The sequence below is a fragment of the Cyprinus carpio genome, chromosome A10 (assembly GCF_018340385.1).
Source record: "Cyprinus carpio isolate SPL01 chromosome A10, ASM1834038v1, whole genome shotgun sequence".
Lineage (NCBI taxonomy): Eukaryota > Metazoa > Chordata > Actinopteri > Cypriniformes > Cyprinidae > Cyprinus > Cyprinus carpio.
The window spans coordinates 10,136,635-10,160,582 of NC_056581.1; the positions used below are offsets into that span (position 1 = coordinate 10,136,635).

The 23,948-nt window shown below is 38.5% G+C and overlaps 1 protein-coding gene across 10 annotated transcripts in view; it reads right to left on the bottom strand.

Moving 5' to 3' along the window:
• The window catches only part of LOC109097628 (autism susceptibility gene 2 protein-like), a 336,042-nt gene that overhangs the window by 2,652 nt on the left and 309,442 nt on the right, over positions 1 to 23,948 (bottom strand). For 5 of the 10 annotated variants that reach the window (XM_042765150.1, XM_042765148.1, XM_042765147.1 and 2 more), the window contains 12 exons: positions 11,588 to 12,125; positions 10,488 to 10,765; positions 10,037 to 10,269; positions 8,403 to 8,447; positions 7,392 to 7,487; positions 6,994 to 7,065; positions 6,635 to 6,664; positions 6,095 to 6,166; positions 5,742 to 5,883; positions 5,034 to 5,114; positions 2,144 to 2,227; positions 87 to 336 (listed from right to left, as the gene is read on the bottom strand). In XM_042765150.1, coding sequence (XP_042621084.1) covers positions 87 to 336; positions 2,144 to 2,227; positions 5,034 to 5,114; positions 5,742 to 5,883; positions 6,095 to 6,166; positions 6,635 to 6,664; positions 6,994 to 7,065; positions 7,392 to 7,487; positions 8,403 to 8,447; positions 10,037 to 10,269; positions 10,488 to 10,765; positions 11,588 to 12,125 — 1,921 coding nt within the window. The remainder of the gene's footprint in view (positions 1 to 86; positions 337 to 2,143; positions 2,228 to 5,033; positions 5,115 to 5,741; positions 5,884 to 6,094; positions 6,167 to 6,634; positions 6,665 to 6,993; positions 7,066 to 7,391; positions 7,488 to 8,402; positions 8,448 to 10,036; positions 10,270 to 10,487; positions 10,766 to 11,587; positions 12,126 to 23,948) is intronic. The other 5 variants (XM_042765153.1, XM_042765151.1, XM_042765152.1 and 2 more) reach the window with 5 other exon arrangements.

Consider the following 23,948-nt stretch of genomic DNA (forward strand, 5'->3'; position numbering starts at 1 on the left):
TAATGCCACTTATACTTAAAAATATATATATCCCTGACAGATGATATCATATGACTGTTTAGTATCATCCATACAGCTCTACACACCGCTCTTTATCATCCTTGTTGACTGATGAATCCCTCTTGTCCAGGTCACGTTCTCTCTCTCTGTCCCTTTCTCGTTCTCTCTCATGGGAGCTGACCGACGCGCTGCGTTCAGTGTCTCCAGGTTTGAGCCAGGGAGGTGGGGTGGGGAAGGATGGCGGAGTGCGGTGGAGTCTGTTCCATGGCTCATGGGGTCCGTTGAAGTGCTGTTGTGCGCTGGGTGCATCTTTGTGGCCAAATACAGAGTTGGATGCTGGGAGATGTAAAAAAAAACGACATGGTGAGATTATATTTATCTTGATCTTTTCTATTTCATGCATGAGTAGGCTTACTCTTTGATGTCAGAATATTAAATATGTGTTGTAATTTCAACCTACAATTAGTCTGATAACTGAAATATATAAATGTACTGCATTTGTAAATGATAAAATGTTGACTGAAGGTGAATTTTCTAATACAAAACATAGGGCTGGGCGATAAAACGATATGAAGAGTTCAATAAATGTTCGCTATAATGTTTATGCGCCAAAAGCAAGGAACGAAGATCTAGTGTGAATAGGGGTGTAACGATACGTGTACCGTGTACCGAACGGTTCCCTGGCAAATTCCAAATGGAAGTGATCATCCCTGTCCCCTTGGAGTGGGGACTTTGGAGTGAGCAGGGCACGTGCATGCCAGTATGTAGTCGTTTGGAATGCACTTGGCAAAAGGAGCGATGTAATTTCCTCATTATCTTCAGCTGGGATGTTCCTGTGACAACGCACCACGGTGTGCGTCAGCAGATGACGCTGTTTTAATGTCATAAATGACTTTTTATTGTTGTTAGCATAACTGTTGCAAATAAACATTATTATTTTATTTTTTTTAAGTTTTTCAAATATACAAAAAAAAAAATAAAAAATAAAAAAAAAAAAATTTTTTATTTTTTATCAAAAAAGCTGGTGTCCATCAGCGAATCTGCTGACGGACACCGTGCAGGAGTCCGGGTGGAGATGCACGTACGCAAAATCTAGCTTTTGTGCATACGTACACTTTTAGGATGAAATCTACAGAGAGTTTTATAAATGAGACCTCAGAACTGCTCTGAGATTCACTTCATAAGCATCTGACCATTTGATTTTAGTAAAACTGGCGTCATATCACATACACAGAACTGTAAAGGTATTCACGGCAACCAGTCAAAAAAGTCCAGTTTGATTTGAAGACATTATGCCTATTACTTTTTTTCAGTAGATTGTACATAGACTACTACTAAAATGAAACAAACATTATTTTTTAAGGAATAATCTAACAACATTTCTTCCATTTTTTAAAATTTTAATAGTAAATCCCCTTTGTTGCCAAAAAATAAAGTTTGCTTAATTTTCAATAATTAAAAGATAAATGAAATTAATGTTCTATGCCTTCATTTGATAACCAGAAAAAATGTAAATACACAACAGAATTTCTGAGGGAAAAAAATTCATAAGGCTACTTTAAGAAAAAAAGTAATAAATATTTTCTTTATGCATTCAAATAATTAGACATGCTAAAACAGAAAATGGTAACAATAAAAAATAAAATATTTCATAAGGCCTTAAACGTAATTTTTGTTAAACTTTTAATAAATGTTTCATGATTTTAATTAATTAGACTTGCTTTTTGATTAATAAAATTTAATTTAACTATTAAAAAGGAGTCGAGAAAAAAGTCGAAGGGGGGGGAAAAAAAATTTAACTGGAAAAAATTTACAATGGAAAAAAAAAAAAAAAAACAATCCAGAAAAAGAAGGAAAAAAAAAAAAATTTAAAAAAAAAAAAAAAAAAATGGAACTGAATTTAGGAAAAAATAAAACGGATTTCATAGGGCCCTACAATATCACTCATTAGAACATGCAAATTAATTTTTATATTAAGATATTTATTTTAAGAAAAAATTAATGGTCTGGTTTCTACAACTTTCACTCTGGAGCAAAAATCTGGCTTTAAATTGGAAAGAAATAAAGATTTGACATTTATTGTGATAATTTTTTTGGCCATATCGCCCAGCCCTAACAAAACAGTTGACTAATTGGCACTCACCGAGTGCTGGGTTTCCCAGTCCACCAAAGGCTGCAGTGCTTAATGAGGCCAGACCTCCAAATGTAGACGGTCTGTTAAAGGGCTCTGTCAGTCAAAACAGGAACAAAGGATCAGTCAATTAAATGATTATGTGAATCATCAACGAATTACAGCTTTCTTCATCGCAGAATGTTATGATTTAAAATACACCCACCCCCCACTGAACCCTAAGTTTAAAAATTAACAGATATATAAACGTTTTAGCAATATATATACCCACTAGGGATGCCACAATTTTCAATATAATATTGAACCATTAATTTCCATGCATTTTATTTATTTTTTGTTGTTTTGATTTGGCCAATCTCTGACTTCCACAAACTGCATTGTGATCATTTCCCAAAATGTAATTTGTTTGGAAATATTAAGAGGTCTGTAAATGAGTGTTAACAGAGGCCAGAGATGCTGAAGATGGATGCAATGACGAGAAAACTGTAGCAGGCAGAGCAAGCTCACTGTTCATGATGCGCAAAATATTGGAAGAAAATCCTAAATATTGAATTGGAGGTTTATATAAATGTATTTCTGAGGGGAAATTAAAATTTTAGATGGTATTTTCTTTTCATCTTACCTCCATATAATGCATTTTAAAGTAGTGTTTATAAGCGCTGAGGCTGCTTTGTTTACTGCAGTAACCAAGGAAACACTATTGCTGCTGTTGCATAGGTGCCACCTGCTGTCAGACAATAAATTTGCATTCTCATTCAGTATGCTGTTTTTGTTTCGTTCAGTTGTTATTTAGCATAGTTTCGCAAAGCTGTCAGACCATTCTGTTTTTGCTTCAATTTTTGAAACGGTTAAATCTAATTTAAATCAAAAACTGGTCATGCTACATGTTTGTAGCATCTTTGTTTGGATTGTGATTAAAATGGAATAGTTGCCTCTTATTTTTTTTAATTTTTACAGATGGCTTGTAACAGAGCAAATAAGCATCTTGTTCATGTACTCCTATTTTCATTCTTTCTTGTCTCTTGTTTAAAAAAATGAAATCAATAAAAAAAAGAAAAATTGGAAATTGGAATTGGCCATGAAAAATTAAGGTCAATGCAACTTTTAGATTTAGCAGACGCTTTTATCCAAAGTGACTGGGAATTGAAACCACAACCTTTTGTGCTGCTAACGCAATGCTCTACCACTGAGCCATTATACAGTACAATAGGACTGTCTGCAAGTGGAATTTTATAAAATAAAGAACAAGTATAGCAATAAAAACGTTTTTTTCCTCTTACTGCTCCTGTCTTCTAAGCCTAGAAGAACAACAACAACAAAAAAAAGCTGATGTGCCATGCCAACAGAACCAAACCAAACCAAAAACCGTGGTTAAAAAAAAACAAGACATGTATTAAAATGTGGGCTAATTGTATTGTTGCATTCCTAAAATCCACTGACTATCAGAGAAGTGTTCAGTAACCCTTAATCCAGGGTTGTCCAATCCATCTCCTGGAGGGCCAATATCCAGTAGAGTTTAGCTCCAATCCTAATTAATAGGGGCTGAACAGTTAACACAGGAACTGTCACTTGCACAATCGAGGCAGTGTCGCATCGTCACTAAGTTTATAAATTACATTTCTTTTCAAATCTTGCCAGTGTTTAAACCATTCAGCACTCGCACGCTCTCCTGGAGACCGTGCGCTCATGCACACTCGAAGCATATTTTTATCAACTCGCTCATGTTAACGGATTAAAGTGTTCACACTGCACCCGGCAGTGCGTTCCAGTAGCGGTGTGTCTGCAGCAGCGCAGAGATTGTTTCCACACAGAGTCTATTTTTAAAGCTGCAAACGCTGAATTAAAGTAACAGCACATTGTTTGCAGTAAATATGAACATGAATTGACACGAAAATGTAGTAATTACACCATAAATGCATATTATTAAAGTCTACTGTGTTTCACAGTCAACACGTATGGCTTTTTGGCTAGGTTTAAAGGAAAAGAGCACTTTTAGATAAATAAGGCAATAACAGATGGCACTCGTGGAGATAGGAAAACAAAGTTCTTTATGAACTGCAGGATTGCTTGTAATAAAGAATAAAATGCAAAAGAAAAGGCAGTAGAGATGACTTTCTGTCAATGGTAAGTTTTAATTTAGAATGTTTGTGATAATGTAAGAAAAGTAATTTAAATGTTTGCCACTTGCTTGAGTAACTTCATATATAAATCTAGAAGTAAATAAAAAAGCAAAAACCATTGAATAACATGTTTCTTATATTTACTGCGTTTAAACACATCTATGAAAGATTGTATTAGCTACTACACTGTGTATAAAAAGAATCACAATGCTGAAAAAGCATTTTTAGTAACAATGTTTGGATTTGAAATCAAAATAATGGATAAATGTTGTGTTTGTAGTAAACAGCCATGGATCGGTTGCAGACTCCTGTATGAAAAGTACAGTGAGCATCCCTCAAATTAAAAAATCCCCTCTCACAAGAGTCACCTAAGAGGGGAATTCATTTTCAAAAATGAAATTCAGGCCCTGAATAAATGTCTAAAATTCCTGATTGGGGTCTTACTATAAATAATTCTACATGATAAAAAGAAGGCTTTAAAAAGATCGGTATCGGTGATTGTATCGGCAGATACCGCTTTCTGTGATCGGCCTCAAAAAACATGATCGGAGCACCCCTACTAATTAAACACACCTGAACCAGCTAATCAAGGTCTGCAGGATTACTATAGTCTTTCAGGCAAGTGTGTTGGGACAAACTGGAGCTAAACTCTGCAGGACATTAAACTCTCCCGCCCACCTTAGAATACACACACTTCAGTCAAGAATTATCAGTTGTTGATTGCACAGTGACACCTAGTGGAGGAGTGTGAATGTGCATATGTAAGTGTCTTGTCAACTTACCAAAGTGGGGTGCTGGGGTAAGAAAGTTGCTAGGATGATGTGAAGGGTGTCCGAAAGGTGCAGCTGAGGGATGTGTGGACCCTGAAACCAAGACAGATAATGATGACATTTCTTCCAATCTTATTAAAGCAAGTCTAAGGGTCTAGCTCATAGGTTCCCAACTCCAGTCCTGGCGCCTCCCCGCTCTGCGTATTTTGTAAGCCTCTCTTATCTGACATGCTCAGTTGAAGGGTGGGCTCAATTTGACTGTATGTTAGTGGACTTCAAAGGATTTTCCGCCTTCTTTAGGGATATTCCAATCCAAAGCAGGTGTGTTTGGTGTGTTAATGTATTGGGAACTCCTTGTCTAGCTGCAAAAGCTGCCTAGACAATACATCCTTGACAGGAGTGAAAATACAATACATAGAAACATTTTAGTGTAATCATGTTGTTTGCACTCTATCAACAAAGCAGCTCACTTACAGCATAGATTGCTAATTATAATGAAAGCCTTTAAGTTTTGTTACTTCACTCGCTTGTAGTATAGGTGGCATGTAATGAGTATCAAGAAATGGGGACTAAAATATTTAAAGTGATCCAATTTATTAAGAAACAGAAAATCACTAATATCAGGGCTGACTAACCCAAAGACATTGGAAGCTCTGCTTTTGATTGGAGTAGTGACGGCGATCTCTCTCAAATCTACTAAGATTTGGGTCATCTACTCACCTGCTGCTGAGAAAAGCGATGCAGGTCGCGCCAAATCATGAGGGTGATGGATAGCTCCAAAAAAGGTGGGACCTGGGGGTCGACTTAGGAACTCCGGTTTGAGGCCAAAGTCCAACTTGTGTGGGTCAACCTGCATCTGCTGCTGAAGAAGGCCAGGCACAAGAGAGAATTAATGTGATACCCCTCCAAAAGTACCTCAGAAATTAAAAAAGGCTGTATTCTATTCTGAAGATCAGAGTTAACAAAGAGGAGAAAAAAAGGGAGCAGCAAATAATATTTCTTTCCATATGTAATGCTGATCCTGATTGGAGGGTGCAGTAAAATTCAAATCTGGTAATGTACGTAAATCTCACCTTTACTTTCTGTTGGTGGTGGTAAATTTGCCAGGCTATATGAACATGCATAGCACACCACTTTCCTGGTTTCTGTGGAGACAGACAAGATAAGATTTTCATGTTCACACATGACTACATACATGTTAGTTTCATTTTATTGCTTTAAAACTTCTAAACACTTCTATTAGAGAATGCTGGGTACATCTGAAAATATTATTTATAATTTTATGCAATATCATTGAACATTTTAAAGTAAGATTTAACTTGCAAAGTTAATATGAAGTTTCTTTGTATTTTCCCATGTTTTAGGAACAGTTGCAAATTAATTCAGGAAAATGTCATTACAAAGTGTTTTCAGTGATAAGGGAGTCCTATAGTGTCTCATATAGACTCTGAGATGAGACCGTCGAGTCCCAGTGCACAGCTAATTAAAAAGACTGCGGCGCGGAAGGCAGGTGCTTGGTGGAAGGTGGGATTAAACTGTAACGAGCTTTTTTACTCTATTTCCTGCTGAGTCCTGTGGGGAAACATACTGAATAACTGATAAAGCAGTCTTACCCTGAGAACCGGCCGGAACGGATCTGTCAGCTAGAGAGGAGAGGGGAAAAAGAGAGCAAGAGTGAGAGAGATTAGGGACACAAAGCTGTCACTCAGGACTTTTAATTAGCATCCGAGCATTACTTCATCACTGACCAAATTAAAATGTTAAAATTTCCCTTTCTAATGAAGGATTTCATGGAATAATTAGGCCAGAATTCAGAGTATTCCCCTTCCTATCTCTGCCTGCATACCAAAGTGGGAAACAGTATAATGTGTTCCTAAAAATGTAACACTTAGTTTGCCCATAGTGTCATTCAATACTAGTTTAAAAAATCCACAGGTTTGTTCGTTGTAAAGAGCATGTTTGGGGTCCGTACCCGAGGGTCTTTCTGAAGGAGTGTGTGTGGGACGGCTCCAGGCCTGGCTGCCACATCTAGAGGGTTTGAGATCTGTAGTACACAAAGAGAAAACTTAAGTATATTCAGCCAATCACATGATAGCTAAACCATTCAGTATCATCTCTCACTTACTCTAGAATTACTGGTAGCTAACTAAGGGTACATCACCAGACTGAACATCCCGAGAAAACATCTGAAATTGATTCTCTATTTATACTGTACCTATACATAACATTAAAGAAGAAACAGACTCTGAGATCTGTTTATATTTAGCTAGATCTGTTCCATGTGTGCAGGAGTACATTTGGAACAGCACAGGAGGTTAGTTTTTGGAGTAGTCTTGACATTCCAACATATAGCATTTGATATTGTGATACCCTGGGCTGGAACGCTCCCTGCAGAGATCCGAAGGGTCCCGTTGGGGGGATGACGGGCGGAATGCCAGACACCGCTGGGGGGTAAGAGTGGAACAGCTGAGAAAAGAAAAAGGATACAAGACACAGTCACTCTGTGAAGTTCTTGTTTGATCGTGTCAGCTGTTTACAGTTCTACAGTGAGACCGGAGCCTGCAGGTCCCTGTACAAACTACAAAACATCAGCTGCTGACATTTAAATGAACTTCATTACATGCTGCATAATATGAAAATACACACCATGTGAAAATAATTCACAACAATTTATGCTTAGTTTTTCTCTCTATGAATGAATAAAAGAAAGAATGAGACTACAGATCCTATATTCTGCTGCATATAATGATACAACCTTCATCTGACCTGCGGCTGTTGTGACATTCAACCAAGATTAATGGTGAGCTGAATTTACAGTATAGGTCACCATCTAAACCAACTCTGATAGCAATGACTGTTATCACCACAATGCACTCCATAATACATGTAATTACTGCAGTGTGTGTTCATGGGTGGGTGTCACAAATGAATCATTGCTAAATGGCGACTCCATAATCAAAGGGCAGAGATCAAATAAATTAAAGTTGCATTAACCTGTTGGACAGGCATTTAGAATGAAACACATTTTATCTCTTAACAAGGTCCCCACACTCACTAGCAAGGCATTTTTTTCGCAATAAAAAAATATGCAGCCAATTTACTTAATAAAATAATTTTTTAATAAAAAAAGTGTGCTTAATACCTTTATATAGTAATGGTTTTATAGAAATATTAAGGCACTTAAGGCCAACTGTAGATATAATTACAGCTAGATATAAAAAAGCTGTGACCAGCATGGCCCCTATTGCTTAAAACACCCATAATGCCAAACATGATGAAATTAGATTATGGAAGCAAAAATTAAAAAAGACAACAATCACTACACTAAGGAAGAAGAAAAAAGCCACCACAGCAAATGGCAAAAACATGACAGGGACTCACGCTATGTCTGTAGAAGGGGTCGACTTTTGTGGGGTATTTGTCGAACTGTGGAGGAAAAGAGAAACAGTGCTCAGTACACACAGGAGTCCTTCAGGCCTACAAACAACTTACTCAGGACAAATATCTTGTGGAGTCTCCACATGTGCTCTCCAGAAAAGTGTTTGGTTGGCAGTAAAATGGTCTCTGCCCTGATTAATGAACGTTAGCACAGAAAATAGCCTTGCATTATTTCTGCTGGCCCCATCCAGGCTGTCGTTTTGCGATTTACAGTGAATTATGACAAGGTCTTTCTCTTGTTACTGTGTATTACTCAGCAATTCTGTGAGTGGTCAAACAGAAGACATTCGGCTGTCTAAAAATAGCATTTCAAACAGCTCATTTAACAGGGTTTGAGTGGTCTAATCTGGATCCAGACAGAATGTTTCCCACTTGCAAGTAAACAATGTGGCTCGCAAACTAGTTTTCAAACTGTGCTGCACATTAGCTAACAGAGTGCCATTCTCAGAGGTCTTTGAATCTGGAATGGTTCAAAAGCTGCTTTTAAGCCTCTGTGGGCAGTGTGGTTAAGGTCGAGCTGTGTGTGGGAGTGTCTGTATGAAGCCTCAACTCAATAATCAGCTCTGCTGCCTGCCAACCAAAAGCCCTCAGTCAAAAATCCATCAGACCAAAATGATGTCATTAAACTGGGAATGAATAAACTAGTATTAAGTTCTCAAGGCTTGGCTGGAACAAAAACATATCCCCAGTAGCTCTGACTGCCAATTCTAAAATCAGGACAGAGAACAGAGAGTAGAGAAGCATGCCAGAGAAAAACAGCAATTTTTCAACAAAGAAAAGCCACATTGTGGCGAGAGAGAAACACATGGTTACAATTGAGAGAGCGAGCCACTGCCCTGACTTCCAGTGTTTACTGAATCAGCATACTGTACTGCACAAGTTTATAATTCAGCAGTCGTTGCAATACACACACACACACAAACACACACACACACAGACACACACACACACACAAACACACACATATGCACAAATTTAGAAGTTACCTACAGTATTCCCAGTTTTTGACCATTGATTTTTTCCAGTTATCTCTGATGACTCACTAGGGATTTTTACAAATCATGCTGATGGATTTGATTTTTACAGACTCGCTAATAAATCATCATTTGTGAACCGGCCTGTATAATTCATTAAATAGACACATTATAGAAATTTCCATGACCGTGGGAACCCTGTATCCTATATGCATGCATTTGATTTTAATGTGTATACATTTATATTATACATACAGTCATCCATTTAACCACTCAAGCATCTCCACCTTATTTTGCAATGCAGAAATAAGCTATTTTCTTTGAATGTGCGAGACTTCCGATTCATTTGCTTCTATAGGTAAATAACTTGAAGAATAATAAAAAGCAGTAAACGGTTAAACTCTTTGCGCTATAAACCAATGTATTTATTATAATAATGAATTAAAATAATTATCACAAAAAACTGTTTGCAATATCAAGCAGCATAACAGACTGTTTCTTGTAGAGGTAAAATATCTAGAAGCAAATAACACCAGAAGCCTCCATCACCACAATGTTTATTATTATAACTTTTTTTTAGAGTTGTGTTCCACTTATCCTCACATTTCTGGCTGGGGTACGCACCATGGGTGGTGCAGGCGTGGGCATGATGGCGTGGGGGAAAGGGGTGAAGGTGTGCTGATGTGTGTGTTGGTGTGTGTGCTGATGCTGGTGCTGGTGCTGGTGCTGGTGGAACTCAGTCCGCAGGTATGGAGGGGGACCCAGTGATGCCCCACGATCAGCACTCTGAGATGCCAGGAAACGAGTGTTTAATTCCTGCCGGAGAAGGTCTTGTTCTGGGAGAAGGAAAAGGGAGTGAGAGGACAATAAATGAGAAGTTTTAAAAACCTATTTGGATATGTACTTCACAAAAGAGCCCCTTTTCAGAAGTGTTTATCTAAATGCATAGAGAACCATGTTGATATTGGTGATAATTACCAGATTCAACAACTGGCAATAATAGCTGATCTTTTTTATGTTATGCATTAAAAGACGCTGGATGAGAGATTGGTACCTGAGTAGGCACTCCCAGCTGGGTGTCCGGGGACCGGCAGAGTGTTTGAGGTGAGAGGAGGAGGTGGAGGTAGAGCAGCAGGCGATGCAAACATATTGGTGTGATGAGGAAGAGTGGAGGGCGGCAGGGAGGGGGGGAAGGTGTGTGAAGCCGTAGGGTTTGCCGGCAGGGGCAGGGGGAAGGAGGCTTCTGCCCCAGTGGGGGCAGGTTGGTGATGGTGCAGATGAGGGGTTGGAGAGGGGCCCGGGAGCTTCCCTGGAGTGCTGCTTCGACTGCTGCTGTGAAGAAAGATAGAGTAAACGATTGGAAAAATGTGCCTGTATAAAAGAAAACTACTTTTCCAACCTATAATCATAAAACTCCTTTGTTCACTAAATTGCTTTAAGAGTTAAAGTGTCAACTATGAATTTAGCAAAAGGATCCAGTTTCAGAAACCTGGAAAGTGTGGATACAGTGCTGAAGAATGTGTTATTCCTGGAGGGATTTCCCAGCTGCACGCTAAAGTATCTATCAGAGTCGTACGCAATCTAACAAAGAGCTAATTTACAGGCTAGGTAATCATTTAAATGCTAATTATATTTATATTAAAAGCTGCACACATACAGAATGACACAAAGCATAATTATTATCAGCAGTTCAATGGCAAGATACTGCGCAGGGTGGACTACACAACAAATCTAAAGGACGGCGGAGAAGGGTGAGAGGAGGAAAGGGAAGATCTGCTTCTCTGTGGGATACTGGGGTGTTTGAGTTGAGCAGAGGAAATGTTATCTACAAGCTGCCGCCAGCTACAAGGCAGCAGCAGCATCGACGTGGGAGGGGAACGAATCAAACCGTCTAATCTCTCAGCTGGGGTTCTCTCTGCAGTGCTGTCAGGCGCACACACGCTCACAGACAAACAGGGATTTGTGGCTCACGTTTACTGGAGGACTGATACATTTTAATACAGAAATCATGCTGTTCCGCTACAGTATTTAAGAGCTGGGACTCAGAACAGCTGCTCAGTCAGTGTGAATAACACATCTGGAGTGTGACAGACACTTCCTGCTAAGCTGTGCTTTTATATTTAACTCCATTACACCCATTTGCTACACACTCACCTCAGGCCGTTGAGGGTAAGGCTGCTGCTGTAGGCTGAGATTGGGCGCGGATGGCAACGAGAGGGCGGTCTGTGCTGCACAGGTTGGATGGGGTTCTGCTGGGCCGGTAGCACTGGTGATGGGGGGTGATGATAGATGCCTGGAGTTCGAGGTGGCCTTGGGTGAGGTGGAGGCTCAGGTGGGTGCTGAGGCTGAGCTGGGGGTGCCTGAGAGGGCTCTTGGCCCTGGGTTTGAGGCAGGGTGGTAGGGGGCAACAGCGGTCTAAGAGGATGGTCTGGGCAAGGGTGCTGGGTTTGGACTGGGCTTGGGTTCAAGGGTATCCCCCGGTTAGAGGGGGGTGGCTGGATGTGGAGAGGGGCGGGGAGGGGAGGTTTGGGATGGGAAGTGGGCACCAGTGAGGGGGTGGCCGAGGAGAGTTCACGGGACGTCTCCTGGCTCTTCTCTTGACTGCGCTCTAGGCCTGACACCTTGGGAATGCCCAGGCCTTGCAGCTCCTGGCTGGCATTGGTGGACAGCGTGTCAACGCTAAAATCTGGAACTGAAGAGATGAAAAAAAAGAAGAAAAAAAATTCAGAAAGCATACATAAATATTAATCATGAATATTATGGAGATACAGGTCTATCAATTGACTTAAAACTAATTTAAACTTAACAGCAAGACAGAAAATAAAGCCTTGTGCCACGGAAAACTGATTACTTTATTTCTCAAAGGCAGGTCTTTATTGCTTCTTCAGTGTTTTTAAAACAGCAAAATTAATTCACAATTCAGTTCTGCCAGGTCAAAAATGTCTTACTCATAACCAGATTCTGAGAGCTAACATACAAACATCATTAAGAAATAGAGCCTAATAAGCCAACATGTAAGTTCTTGTGAATGCCTTAATGTTTTTTTATTTTTATTTATTTTTTTATTAGGGAAAGGTCAAACTGTCCAAAGGTAAACCTGACCGGCACACCCTAAAGCGGATGTTAGTGTATTATTGTACAAATAAATTCACTCCATGATTGAGAAAGAGACTGTCAACCAAGATTCACTGTATTGTCTGGGACCAAAGGCTCATGGGAGAGCACAATGCATGCATAACTCCTTTCCCTGTCTGCCTCAGTGGGAACCACACCCATCTGTCTTTTCTATCTCTTCACACCGAGCCAGGCCTCCCCATCGCCTGCTGCAAGGAATCCTCACTGAGCCTGAATCCCATGGGCTTTGGGGACCCTAATGAAATAGAACCAACATAGATTGTTGATCCTTCTCTCATGGGCCTAGGGACCTCCCAATGCAGCGGCCCATGGGGCCTAGTTTAGAGCATAAGATCCTGGGGTCCGTTGCACCAGCTGGATGTACACCTAGGCTGGACATAAAATTTGTAAGACTAGGCTGGAGATTAAATGTGCTTTAAGTAGTGCGTAGAATTAACACCTGTTGCACCATCTAGGCGTAGTGCTACATCTGAGACTAAATCTTACGCCTAGGCAGGTGTTAAGTAGGTGTGGGCACTAAACCAGTATGAAAGTGACTATTATGTTGTCCCATTAAATTTATTACGCTAAACCTTTAAAAAAATTACAAAAACAACAATACAAATCTTTTGCATTTATATAGTTTTGTTCAATTTAGTACGCTAAATTTTTACACAAATGACTATAATGACTATATGAGTCAAGGCTGAACTTTTTGTCCTCTGTGTGCAACGCCATTACTACACAGGCATTAGTAATCAAACACGTAGAGCATCGTTATGGACCAAACTAATAGAGTGCAAATCACCTACTCCAGTGGTTCCCAAACTGAGGGTTAGTGTACAGTCAGCAGATTATTTTGCAAAAGAAACCTTTGCAGGGTGATAAAAACTATACTGTATAACTGTCCAGCTTATCATATGGCCACTTGCCTAATAAGTAAATAATTGAACGCAAAATATTAATTTCGCAATATAATATCGATATATCGTTTTTAAGGTCCCAATATACTTCAAACTAAATCGAAGAACAAACTGATATGATGTCAGTTCGAAACAGCTGACCAAAGCGAACTTTCTGGGGGAGTTTAAGTTTAAGCTTCCATTGGTTCATGGCAGTTACGCAATCGGTGGGTGTGTTCTGAAACTCCACCTTCTTTGACGTGCAATTTTTTTTAACTCATAGTCACTAGCAACATGAATACACTGAAGTGTCGAATAGCTGAGCTGGCTTGTGGACAGACTTAGAAAATTCAGAGAAAGCATTTGAGAATTTGCAACGAAGCTTGGTGTTGACAACCCTGAGTTATGCAAAAAGCGACACAGAGAAACATCCAAGACAAGTTTTCCAAATAAAATAATTAATAAAATTAATAAAATTAAGTAACGAACTGTCTCCAATATTTTTTTCCAACATCATGCTAAAGTTTTCAGACTATGAGACATTCACACTTCCCATAAAGGACTGATTATGGAAATGGAATGGTTCTTTTGTATTGCAAACATGATATACGTTTGTCTATAATATTCTGACCATTGGTGCCCGTCTCACACCTAGATTGCACTTCTTCATTGCATCTTTGTTTTGTTTAGGGGATACCGTAGGAATAGGGGATCCCTATTTTAAAGGAGTCATGAATTGAGAAATCAACTTTTACTTGAGCTTTTGATATATAAGAGGCCATTGTACTAAAAGAATATCCTGTAAGTTTCAGAGCTGAAAACATCCTTGTTACTGAAATAAAAATTGACACCAAGCCCAGTGAACGCCAGATTCTGGAATTTGCATATCTATAGGTTAAACACTGCCTCCAGAGAAGAATATCAACGCCTTATTCTGTAGCCCAGCCCACTGATTCACGCATGACATAGTAGGGAAATAACATGAGTGGTGCTAAACCAGATCGAGCAGCCAAGCAATAAACATGCCGTTTAAGATCACAAAATATTGTGCAGTGCCTGATTGTGGAAGAACACAGTCGCTGCTTACCTTCCTTCGGATTCAAATATTAGGAATGTGTGGTTGAACTTTTTAATGAAGTTTCAGCTCACGTGAGTAAAACATTGAGTGTTTGTTAACTTCATTTCATCGTGGATTCCTTTGTAAACAAGACTGGTCGACGGTGGATTTGCAGAGAGACTGAGATTAAAAAGCAAGGCTGTACCATTTAAATTGGATCCGACAGGAATGATGCAGCATATTTATGTGAGTAAAAAAGTTGTACTGTGTGTCACTATTGATTTGTTAGAGATCGCTTGATATGTCCTGATTATGTGTATGTGTCTAACCAAAGACACAGAAGGCTCCAACTATGAAGTTAGTTTGTAGTTAGTTTACTATGCAAAACTATTATCCAATCATAGCAGTGGGCGTTTACTTCCAAGTCTTCAATCGACCGAGCGTTTCTAGAGCCGGCCTCAAAACAAGGGTAGAAAATAGCCTATTACTTTTTGATTTTGATGTTTTTCAATGTAAAAACCACGTGAACGTCATAAGTGGACCTCAGACAACAGTATAAAATAAAAAAAGCCAGTTCATGACCCCTTTAAAAACAAAGCCTAACAAGGTAGCAAAATATATATAAAAAAAAGAATGGCAGACATTTAGGCCAAAGTAGGCAAAGATAATAATCTGTCATTATTTTATCTTTGTTATTAAAAAATAAGAACAAAGATACACATTACAGATACAGGTATTAAAAATAAAGATAATTTAATAATAAAATGACTATTGTTTTGCATTAATAAGTGCAATTTCTAATAATATTACATGTTTATTTCTTGGTAATACACATTTGACAGTAAAACACTGAGCTTGAGTTGGGAACCAAACAAAATTTACTTTAATTAACAACAGTAACATGCAAAATATTATTTTTATATAAAAAATAATGTATTCTACTCTTATTAAATGTACCATTATTCTTCTTTAGTATTATATGGAACTGACTGATAACTTCAGTGATTATAAAAGGAGCACTCTTTATGTGTGATTCAGTTGCAGATTGAAGAAAAGTTTGTTTTTCAAGGCACTTTTCTTGACTTTTCTTACTTCACACACAAAAAAGTGCCAAAATTTTGATTTTTTTTTTGTTTTGAATTCTTAGTCTGCAAATATCCAGTTTTTAAAAATACAGCTTCACATTTTCAAGATGAAGAAGAAATTCAGAATATCAGATTCAATATTCTAAACTTCAAAATGCAGAATTTCAGATCGCACAGAAAGTAGGTCAGAGGTTACCCACAGAACAATTCAGTTCTTTATTATTAATAGTTGTAGCCATTGCAGAGTGAATGTTGTCTCAGCTATTACTTTGGGCCAATGTGTTGGCATGGATGTGCATCATTTACGCCAGGCGTAGTTGAGCCTGGTTGTAGTTTTAGTTGGTGCAACAGGCGTTAATATTTATTGTAAAGCTGGACATTGCAAACCCCAGCATAGGGCTAACACCCATCTTTTTTACATGTAGCTGGTGGAACCGGCCCCTGGTGTGCAGTTGAGAGGTAATGTGTGTGATGCAGTCATTAAGGGTCAGTCTGGCCTGTTGCACTCTATCAGATGAAGATCAATAATCTGGGAGTACAAGACCCCCCTGGGGAATGTGTTTGCGTCAAACATCTGCCATGTGACATGGGGGAAGGCAAAATTATTAACTGCGAGCCGGTTGAAAATTTATTAAAATATGTGACGATTCAAATCGGTTGAGATGCTTAACAATCATGATTCAGTTAGGGGTAGGAGTTTATATGAATGTATGTCTGAGGGGAACTTACTGTCTTCAGAAAAGTTTAGATGGTATTTTTTCTTTTCATCTTGCCTCTCTATAATGCATATTAAAATGCATAAGTGCAGCGCTGCTTTGTTTACAGTGCCACCTGCTGGCAGAGAGTGAATCTGCGTCTCATTCAGCTTGTTTGCTGTTTCTGTTTCATAAAGATATTTTTTATGTATAGTTTCACAAAACTGAAGTCAGACCATTCTGTTTTTGTTTAAAATTTCGAAATTATACAATCTAATTTAGATTAAAATCTGCTTGTGTTACATGTACAGTATGCTGCATCTTTGTTTAGATCATGATTAAAATGCAGTGGTTGCCTCCAATTTTAAATGGAAAGAGCACAGACAAAGCCTTATTTTGTTTATATGAAGAGATTTATTTGATTTGGGGATTGTTTTAAAATTTCAATTTAGTTTTGTTATTTACATTTACATTATATTTCAATTTAGTTATTTAGCAGATCCTTTTATCCAAAGCGACTTACAAATGAGGACAATAGAAGCAGTCAAAACCAACAAAAGAGCAATGATATACAAGTGCTATATAAGTATATTATTATAGTGTTATATTTCAATTTCACAAAGAACCGTGCAGCATTTTGTCCAAGCAATAATAAAAGGACACATTTAATTTATAATTTGTCTTAAATCTCATTTTGTTAAAAAATACATTTTTTGAATCGTATCGAATCGTGAAATCAAAACCATGAATCAAACCGAATTGTGAGTTGAGTGAATTGTTACATCCCTACAAGACACACGTATGCACAAACACTCATATGCATATACATGCATGCAAAAGAACAATCTAAATGCGCACGCACAAAGACCATTAATTTCAATGCATATGCCGCAGACTGAAAAAATATACCCATTGACGTGAGAGACACAGGCTACCTCATTTGACTCGTGAAAGCTCACAGTTTTTACAAACAAGGGCAGTTCAGCCTCCCAGCTCAGAAACAAGCCATCCAGAGGGCGCAATAAGTCACCCTTTATCCTGTCTGAATAACTGGATTTGAGGCCGAGAGAGCTAACGGCACTCAAAGAAAAGCCTTTTACACTTGTTTGGGTCAAAATGAGGGCTTTTATAAGTGAGTTCCCTTCAGATTATATAGTTCCAGTAGGTTGTCAACAACTGACATGACATGTAAGGACAGATGTGGTCTCTTTACTAGACACACAAAAGCATGGGTGCTCAACTCCCTCACTCTCTATCCTGCTCTGTGGCCTTCCTGTAGAGATTTTTGATGGAAAATATCCAAAGCTCTTCTAAAAGGCTGAACCACAGAGAGCTCTGCTGCTCCTCCCTGGAGCGACTCTCTCAATGTACTAACATGCCTAAAAAAACAAGATGGAGAGTGAAAACACTGCTTATTCTTCCCGTAATGAAGACTCCAGGGCCAGGCAGGGAGTGGAGGAGAAGTGTGTTTCTCCTCCCTGGGGAGTTAATTTGTCAAGACTCCTTAATCCCTGGAAACAAATAAATGCAGCTTTCTCTCGCCTCTCCAAAAAAGAGTGAAGAGAGGTGATTTTTATTCCAAATGGCAGCCGTGGAGGAGGATGTTTATTAAGAAGGTAGAACAGACTGGGAGGCCGACTTTGCAAAGTTCTCATCTGATCACACAATGTTTATGTATGTGTGTTTGTTTTTGAGCAGTATTAAGGTCTACAAGGCTCCTGGAGCAGTGTGCTTGGGTGAGGTCTCGACGGACAGCAAAACACAGCTCATTATCCTGAGGTGAGTCCATTCTGAAGGAACACACCATATTCAGCTGCTAAAAACCACAGACAGAGTCCAGAGCTCCCATAAACAGAATAGAACAGATATTATGCACATTTTCCCAGATAAAATATCATTTACACACCAAGTCTGCATATTATCACCGCTATGGCTTCTAAGGCTTCTGATTTCATTATTCTAAAGCTAGGTGAAAGTGACAGTGTTAAATAAAACAGAAGGAAAAAATATAAATTAGACAAATGAGGATGTATTTAGTAAAAAAAAAAAGTCTATAAAGGAGCTAAACATCTTTTGAGGTGAGGCCACAATGTTGATTTAAATCAAACATATTAATCCTGTTTAATAATATGGCAATTATGTAAACACACAAATCCAACTTTTTATATTTTATATCAGTTGAAGAAACATTGGACAAAAGGTGTCCAAACCAGTTTAAATTTCTCCGCTCCCTCTGATTTCACACTGTATTACACCTAATCAATAGCAGCTACTTACAGATTGTGTCCACAGCATCTAAACTGTACCATGGATCCCCTTTCATATGGATTGTTGCAAAGTTCTAAAGTCATCTTTCAAACTATCCAAAATTTGTGGTCAACTGAACCCAGGTTTGGACCAAAATACATCCATGAAGGTTCTCCAAGATAAAGCAGTTACTATTGGCTATCCATACAGTTCATCTCTAACAAATTTACCCAGGCAGAGTTCAAATTCAGCAAGCCTTACTAGTGACCTTCTGTACAGATGCACACAACATCTCAATTCAAAGCAGAACAACAACAAATGCTTTGTCTGTGAAGTGTAATTGGAAAATGTACTGTTTACCAATTCTCAAAAAGTACTTTCATTACACTAAGAAATAACTAGGCACAGGCATCAATGAGCGCAAGTGTGCATGTGTGTGCGTGAGAGAGACGGATTTCATTTAGATTGTGCTGATGCATTGATTTTAGTCTCTGTGTATATAACCATCTGACCATTTAAACACTCACTGCCATCTAGGCCTATTCTGCCTTAAAACAGACTAGTTGACCAGCCATCAAGACAATGCAATCACTATTCATTACTTGATATTTGACTTCTTGATGCAGTTCTGCACAAAAAACACCACCAACACTGAAGTGATTAGTGTGAAAGAAGTGTGCTTTGAATTCTGCGTCTCTAAATAAGTTTGTGCACCATCATTTGTAAGTATACTTATACCAGGATAATTACTGGGCCTCTCTGGGTGGTATGCGCCGATAACCAATTGTTCTGGCAAATGCCAGTCATGCTGTTACACTGGGCTTCAGGCATCCTGACACTTCAACAGCCCTTCTGCCCTGAAATAGCCCACATACTCCTATCAAGCTAGAGATGAGGTCTGGGGTTATGGGGCCTTCCTTCAGTGCCCCCAGGCCAGTGTTACAGTCTTTCCTTCATTGTAACTGACAGCCCTGCCTGTCTTCTCCGCCTGATAGTCGTTTTACTGTCATATCAGCTGAGCTGAGACTTCAGCTTGCTGGTAACAGCTTAGACATGGCTATTTGTGATCACTCGAAGCAGAAGAGAAGAGAGGGGGCTTTACAGAAAGATGATGTAAGGACCATAGAGGGCAGCTTCAAAGCCATGGCTGAAACAATGCAGCAGCAACAAGCATTCAGCCTCACATCCTCATGTTTTAAATACAACCACAACACAGATTAACAACTTTAACCAGCTCAGACCTGATGATGACAGCAGCAGTGGGCTACTCTTACATCATGTCCTAACTACACGCGATGCAGGATAAAAGGTATCCTTTCCATGTTAATGTGAGTTTTTGTCCTAACTAGCCGCAACGGCAACACGTGAAATTTCAAATTTAGAAACGGATTCTATTTCCGCGACATCACGGCTGGAACAAAAACATACAAACTATATGACAGTATATAATCTAAGGTGATTATGTGCTTTATTCAAAGTTAAACTTCTCTAATATGAGTTTAAATGAAATTATATCCAAACTTAAAGCAACAACAAATAGTACAACAGATAGTTTACCTCAGATCATGAAAATAAATTAAAGTAAAGATGCCTGTAAAAATTGTGAACTCACTGTGAACCAACGAGCGTATTCCATAACAAAGATCTTATCAGTCACTCATGAGCTTTAATATTTATGAATTAGATTATAGGCGTATCCATTTCGTTGTGAGTGCAGTGCGCTTCCAAAGAGAGCCTGCACACACATGTTTCTGATTGGCTGTGACATTTGATTGAATCTGTTGCATTGCGATGTCATGTTGCGTCTGGTGTGGACACCCAAATTGCTTGTCACTGGACTCTTGTTGTGTCACGTGTAGTTAGGACATGGTGTTATAGTCTCTGAAGCCTCTCATCTCTTATCACTTTATCTATTCTTATACCACAGTAAACATCTTGCATCATAGATAGATTAGTGTAAGGCATAAATTCTTAACTGAAGAACAAGAATCAGAACGACAAAGAGCTTTATTGCAAAGTGTGTTTACACACACAAGGAATTTGTCTTGGTGTCAGAAGCTTCCAGTACAGAAAGTACAGTCATAGTGCAGACGTACATATAAATTAATGTAATAAAGTAAAAAAAATAATATGGTAATAAAATGTAGAGAAAGAGAATATATCAATAGACAGAATTGTGAATGTGCATAGATTTACAGATGAAAAGTTTTGATAAGTTATTTATAGATGTACAGTCCTGAGATTTGTTATGCATTGATCAGGTGGAATATGGACTGGGAGAAAAAGCTGTTCTTGTGTCTGGCTGTTTTGGTGCTCAGTGCTCTGTAGCACTGCAACAGTTCAAAGAAGAAGTGTGCTGGGTGTGAGGGGTCCAGAGTGATTTTACCTTGGAGGTTACATATCTTGGAGGTTAAAAGTTCTTAGAGTTTAGGCAGGGGGGCACCAAAATTCCTCTCCGCAGTCCTGACTGTCCGTTGTAGTCTCCTGATGTCTGATTTGGTATCTGAGTCAAACCAAACAGTTACAGATGAACACAGGACAGACTCGATGGTCGAGTAGAACTGTGTGAGCAGCTCCTGTGGCAGGTTGAACTTCCTCAGCTGGTGGAGGAAATACAGCCTTTGCTGGGCTTTTTTTTTCTTACAATAGAGTCGATGTGAATGTCCCACTTCAGGTCCTGTGAGATGGTGGTGCCCAGGAACTTGAATGACTTTACTGCAGCCACAGTGCTGTTTATGATGGTGAGTGGGGGGAGTGCAGGGGGGTTTCTCCTGAAGTCCACAATCATCTTCTTTGTTTTGAGCATGTTGAGCTCCAGGTTGTTAAGACTGTACAAGACAGCAAGCTGATCAACCTCTTGTCTGTTTGTATACTCCAGACTGTCCTGGATGAAGCCGATGATGAGGATGTCATTATGCAATAAGAAGCTGCTGAACTCAACAGCTGACATGCTTATATTACAGTAATGGTGCACCTGTGTTATGTGTTTGGAAAAAAGCAAACCTGTTAATAGGACCATTTAAAAGAACATCACTTGTTGTAATCAAAAGTAAAAGAGCACGGCTGCTGGTGATGCAATCAAAAGAAACTGCCAACTCACGCGCACACAGAAACACACTTTAACATATTTTCAGCAGAAGGAAAGCTGAAAATATTAAATATGAATATATGGCTTTAAATATGAACTGAGAGTAGGGAGAGAGAATGCTAACAACCGTGATTAAGGTATTGACAGACTAATCCCAGTTGCATGTGTACATCTGTGATGTACACATGCAAGATCATACACAAACAAAGGCAAGCTGCCACATTATCCCTATACCTATTACAAATTTAGAAAACTGCTGTTATTTGCACAACTATAGGGCCCTATGATTTCTGCGATGCAGAAAACGCAGACGGAATCATGGAATCCAGTCATAAAAACGGAATTCACAGTTTAATGCGGAATGTCACCTAATTTGTCAAATTTTGAATTAATTAATCAAAAGTAGGTCATAACACTTAAATCAAATCGCTATATGGACTATTATCTGTAACTAATAAGCCGCAAAAGTTGATTTAAATATGAATCCTGCATGTTCTGCCTGTCTGTGAATGAATGGCGCAGACGCGCGGTTTCATGTAGCCTTCTGCACACATACTGAAGCAAGCGTGACGCTCGCGGTGATTTCAGCGTCTGCTGACTCACTAAATGAGGACGTAAACACATGAACAACATCTCCAGAAAAAAAATAACAACATAACACACACACAAAACTAAAATTCACTGCAACCCACCAAAAAAAAAAAATTCTTTTGATTTGAAGGCATTTTTCAGTAGAATGTACAAAGCATACTACTACAACTAAAATGAAACAAACATTATTTTTTAAAGAATAATCACAACATTTCTTCCATGTTTTATTTTTAATAGTAAATCCCCTTTGTTTGCCAATAAAATAAAGTTTGCTTAATTTTCAATAATTAAAAGTTATATTAAATAAAATTTTTATATCTTCATTTGATAACCAGAAAAATCTAAATACACAACACAAAATTTCTGAGGGAAAAAAAATCATAAGGCTTCTTTAAGAAAAAATGTAAGTTAAGTTGTTTATGCATTTACATAATTAGACAAGCTAAAACACAGAATTTGGTAACAATAAAAAAATATGGTGAGAAAAATAAAAGATTCCATAGAGCCCTAAACATGTAATTTTTGTTAAATGTTTAATAAACTGATGTGAAAATGTACAGGTTTTGTGATTTTAATTAATTAGACATGCTTTTTAACTAAAAAAAAAAAAAAAAAAACAGAATCCAGAAAAGTTAATACGAAAAAAATTTGGAAAATGGAATTTGGAAAAAAAAAAAAAAAAAAATTTCACCCTACAACTAACAACTATCAAATACAAAAAAAAAAAAAAAAAAAATAAAGGCAAATACAGAACAAAAATAAAAATACAGAAAAAATTGTTAATTTGTGCAGATTAGATTTTGGCCCTTGTGTCTGTCTCACATTCTTATGATGTTGTGAGATGTTGCTTGTGGTTAACAGTATACCAGCAACTACATCACCCAAATATTGCAGAGGTGATATTTATTTACACTTTAGTGGAAGGAGATCACTCCTGGTCCCTAATCGAGCCAAGCTCACAGCCATAATCAATCACTGTAATGAAAGACAGGCCAATCCGCCTCTTAACCTTTGGGCTAAAATAAAAAACTCAGACAGGCTGCTGATCCAGGAGTCTTCAATATGCATTCAATATCAGAGTGAGCTAATGCTGCGAACACCTTAGGGACTCCAACCTAATATTAAACGGGGTTGTCAATAGTTATTTTTTTCTGAAAAACCTTTTTAAATCAGCAACCGACATAGCAAGAGAACAGTCATATAGTGACAGGTACATGCCCGAGTAATGGACCAATCAGAGCATGTTTATAAACATTTATCATGTGAGATCATGAATATTTCATCACATCAGCGATAATCTAAAAGAGAAAATCAATAGACACACAGATTCACAAGAGACAAACAAACTAAACCCGACATTCCATTCTGAGCATACATCGGACATTTTTGAGGAGACTGAGGAAACACTGCAGCAGATGTCTGGGTGTTTATATTGGCCGCCCATTTAGTGTCACAATTCACTCTTTTCTCAACACCTTGTGCTGTGTTTGTTGCTTTTATGGATGTGTGTAAATCTGTGTGATTGTTCAGTTCAGTGAATGTGTGAGGGTTCATATCCCACAGATGGCTAAGTTGCTAAATGCTGCTTCCGCTGTTTAAAGCTGGTCAATCTGCTGTAATTACTGTGATTAACACAGAGATGTTTTTCTAAGCACTTGTGACAGCTTCCCGGGGCCCTGAGAACACACACACACACACACACACACACACACACACACACACACACACACACACAC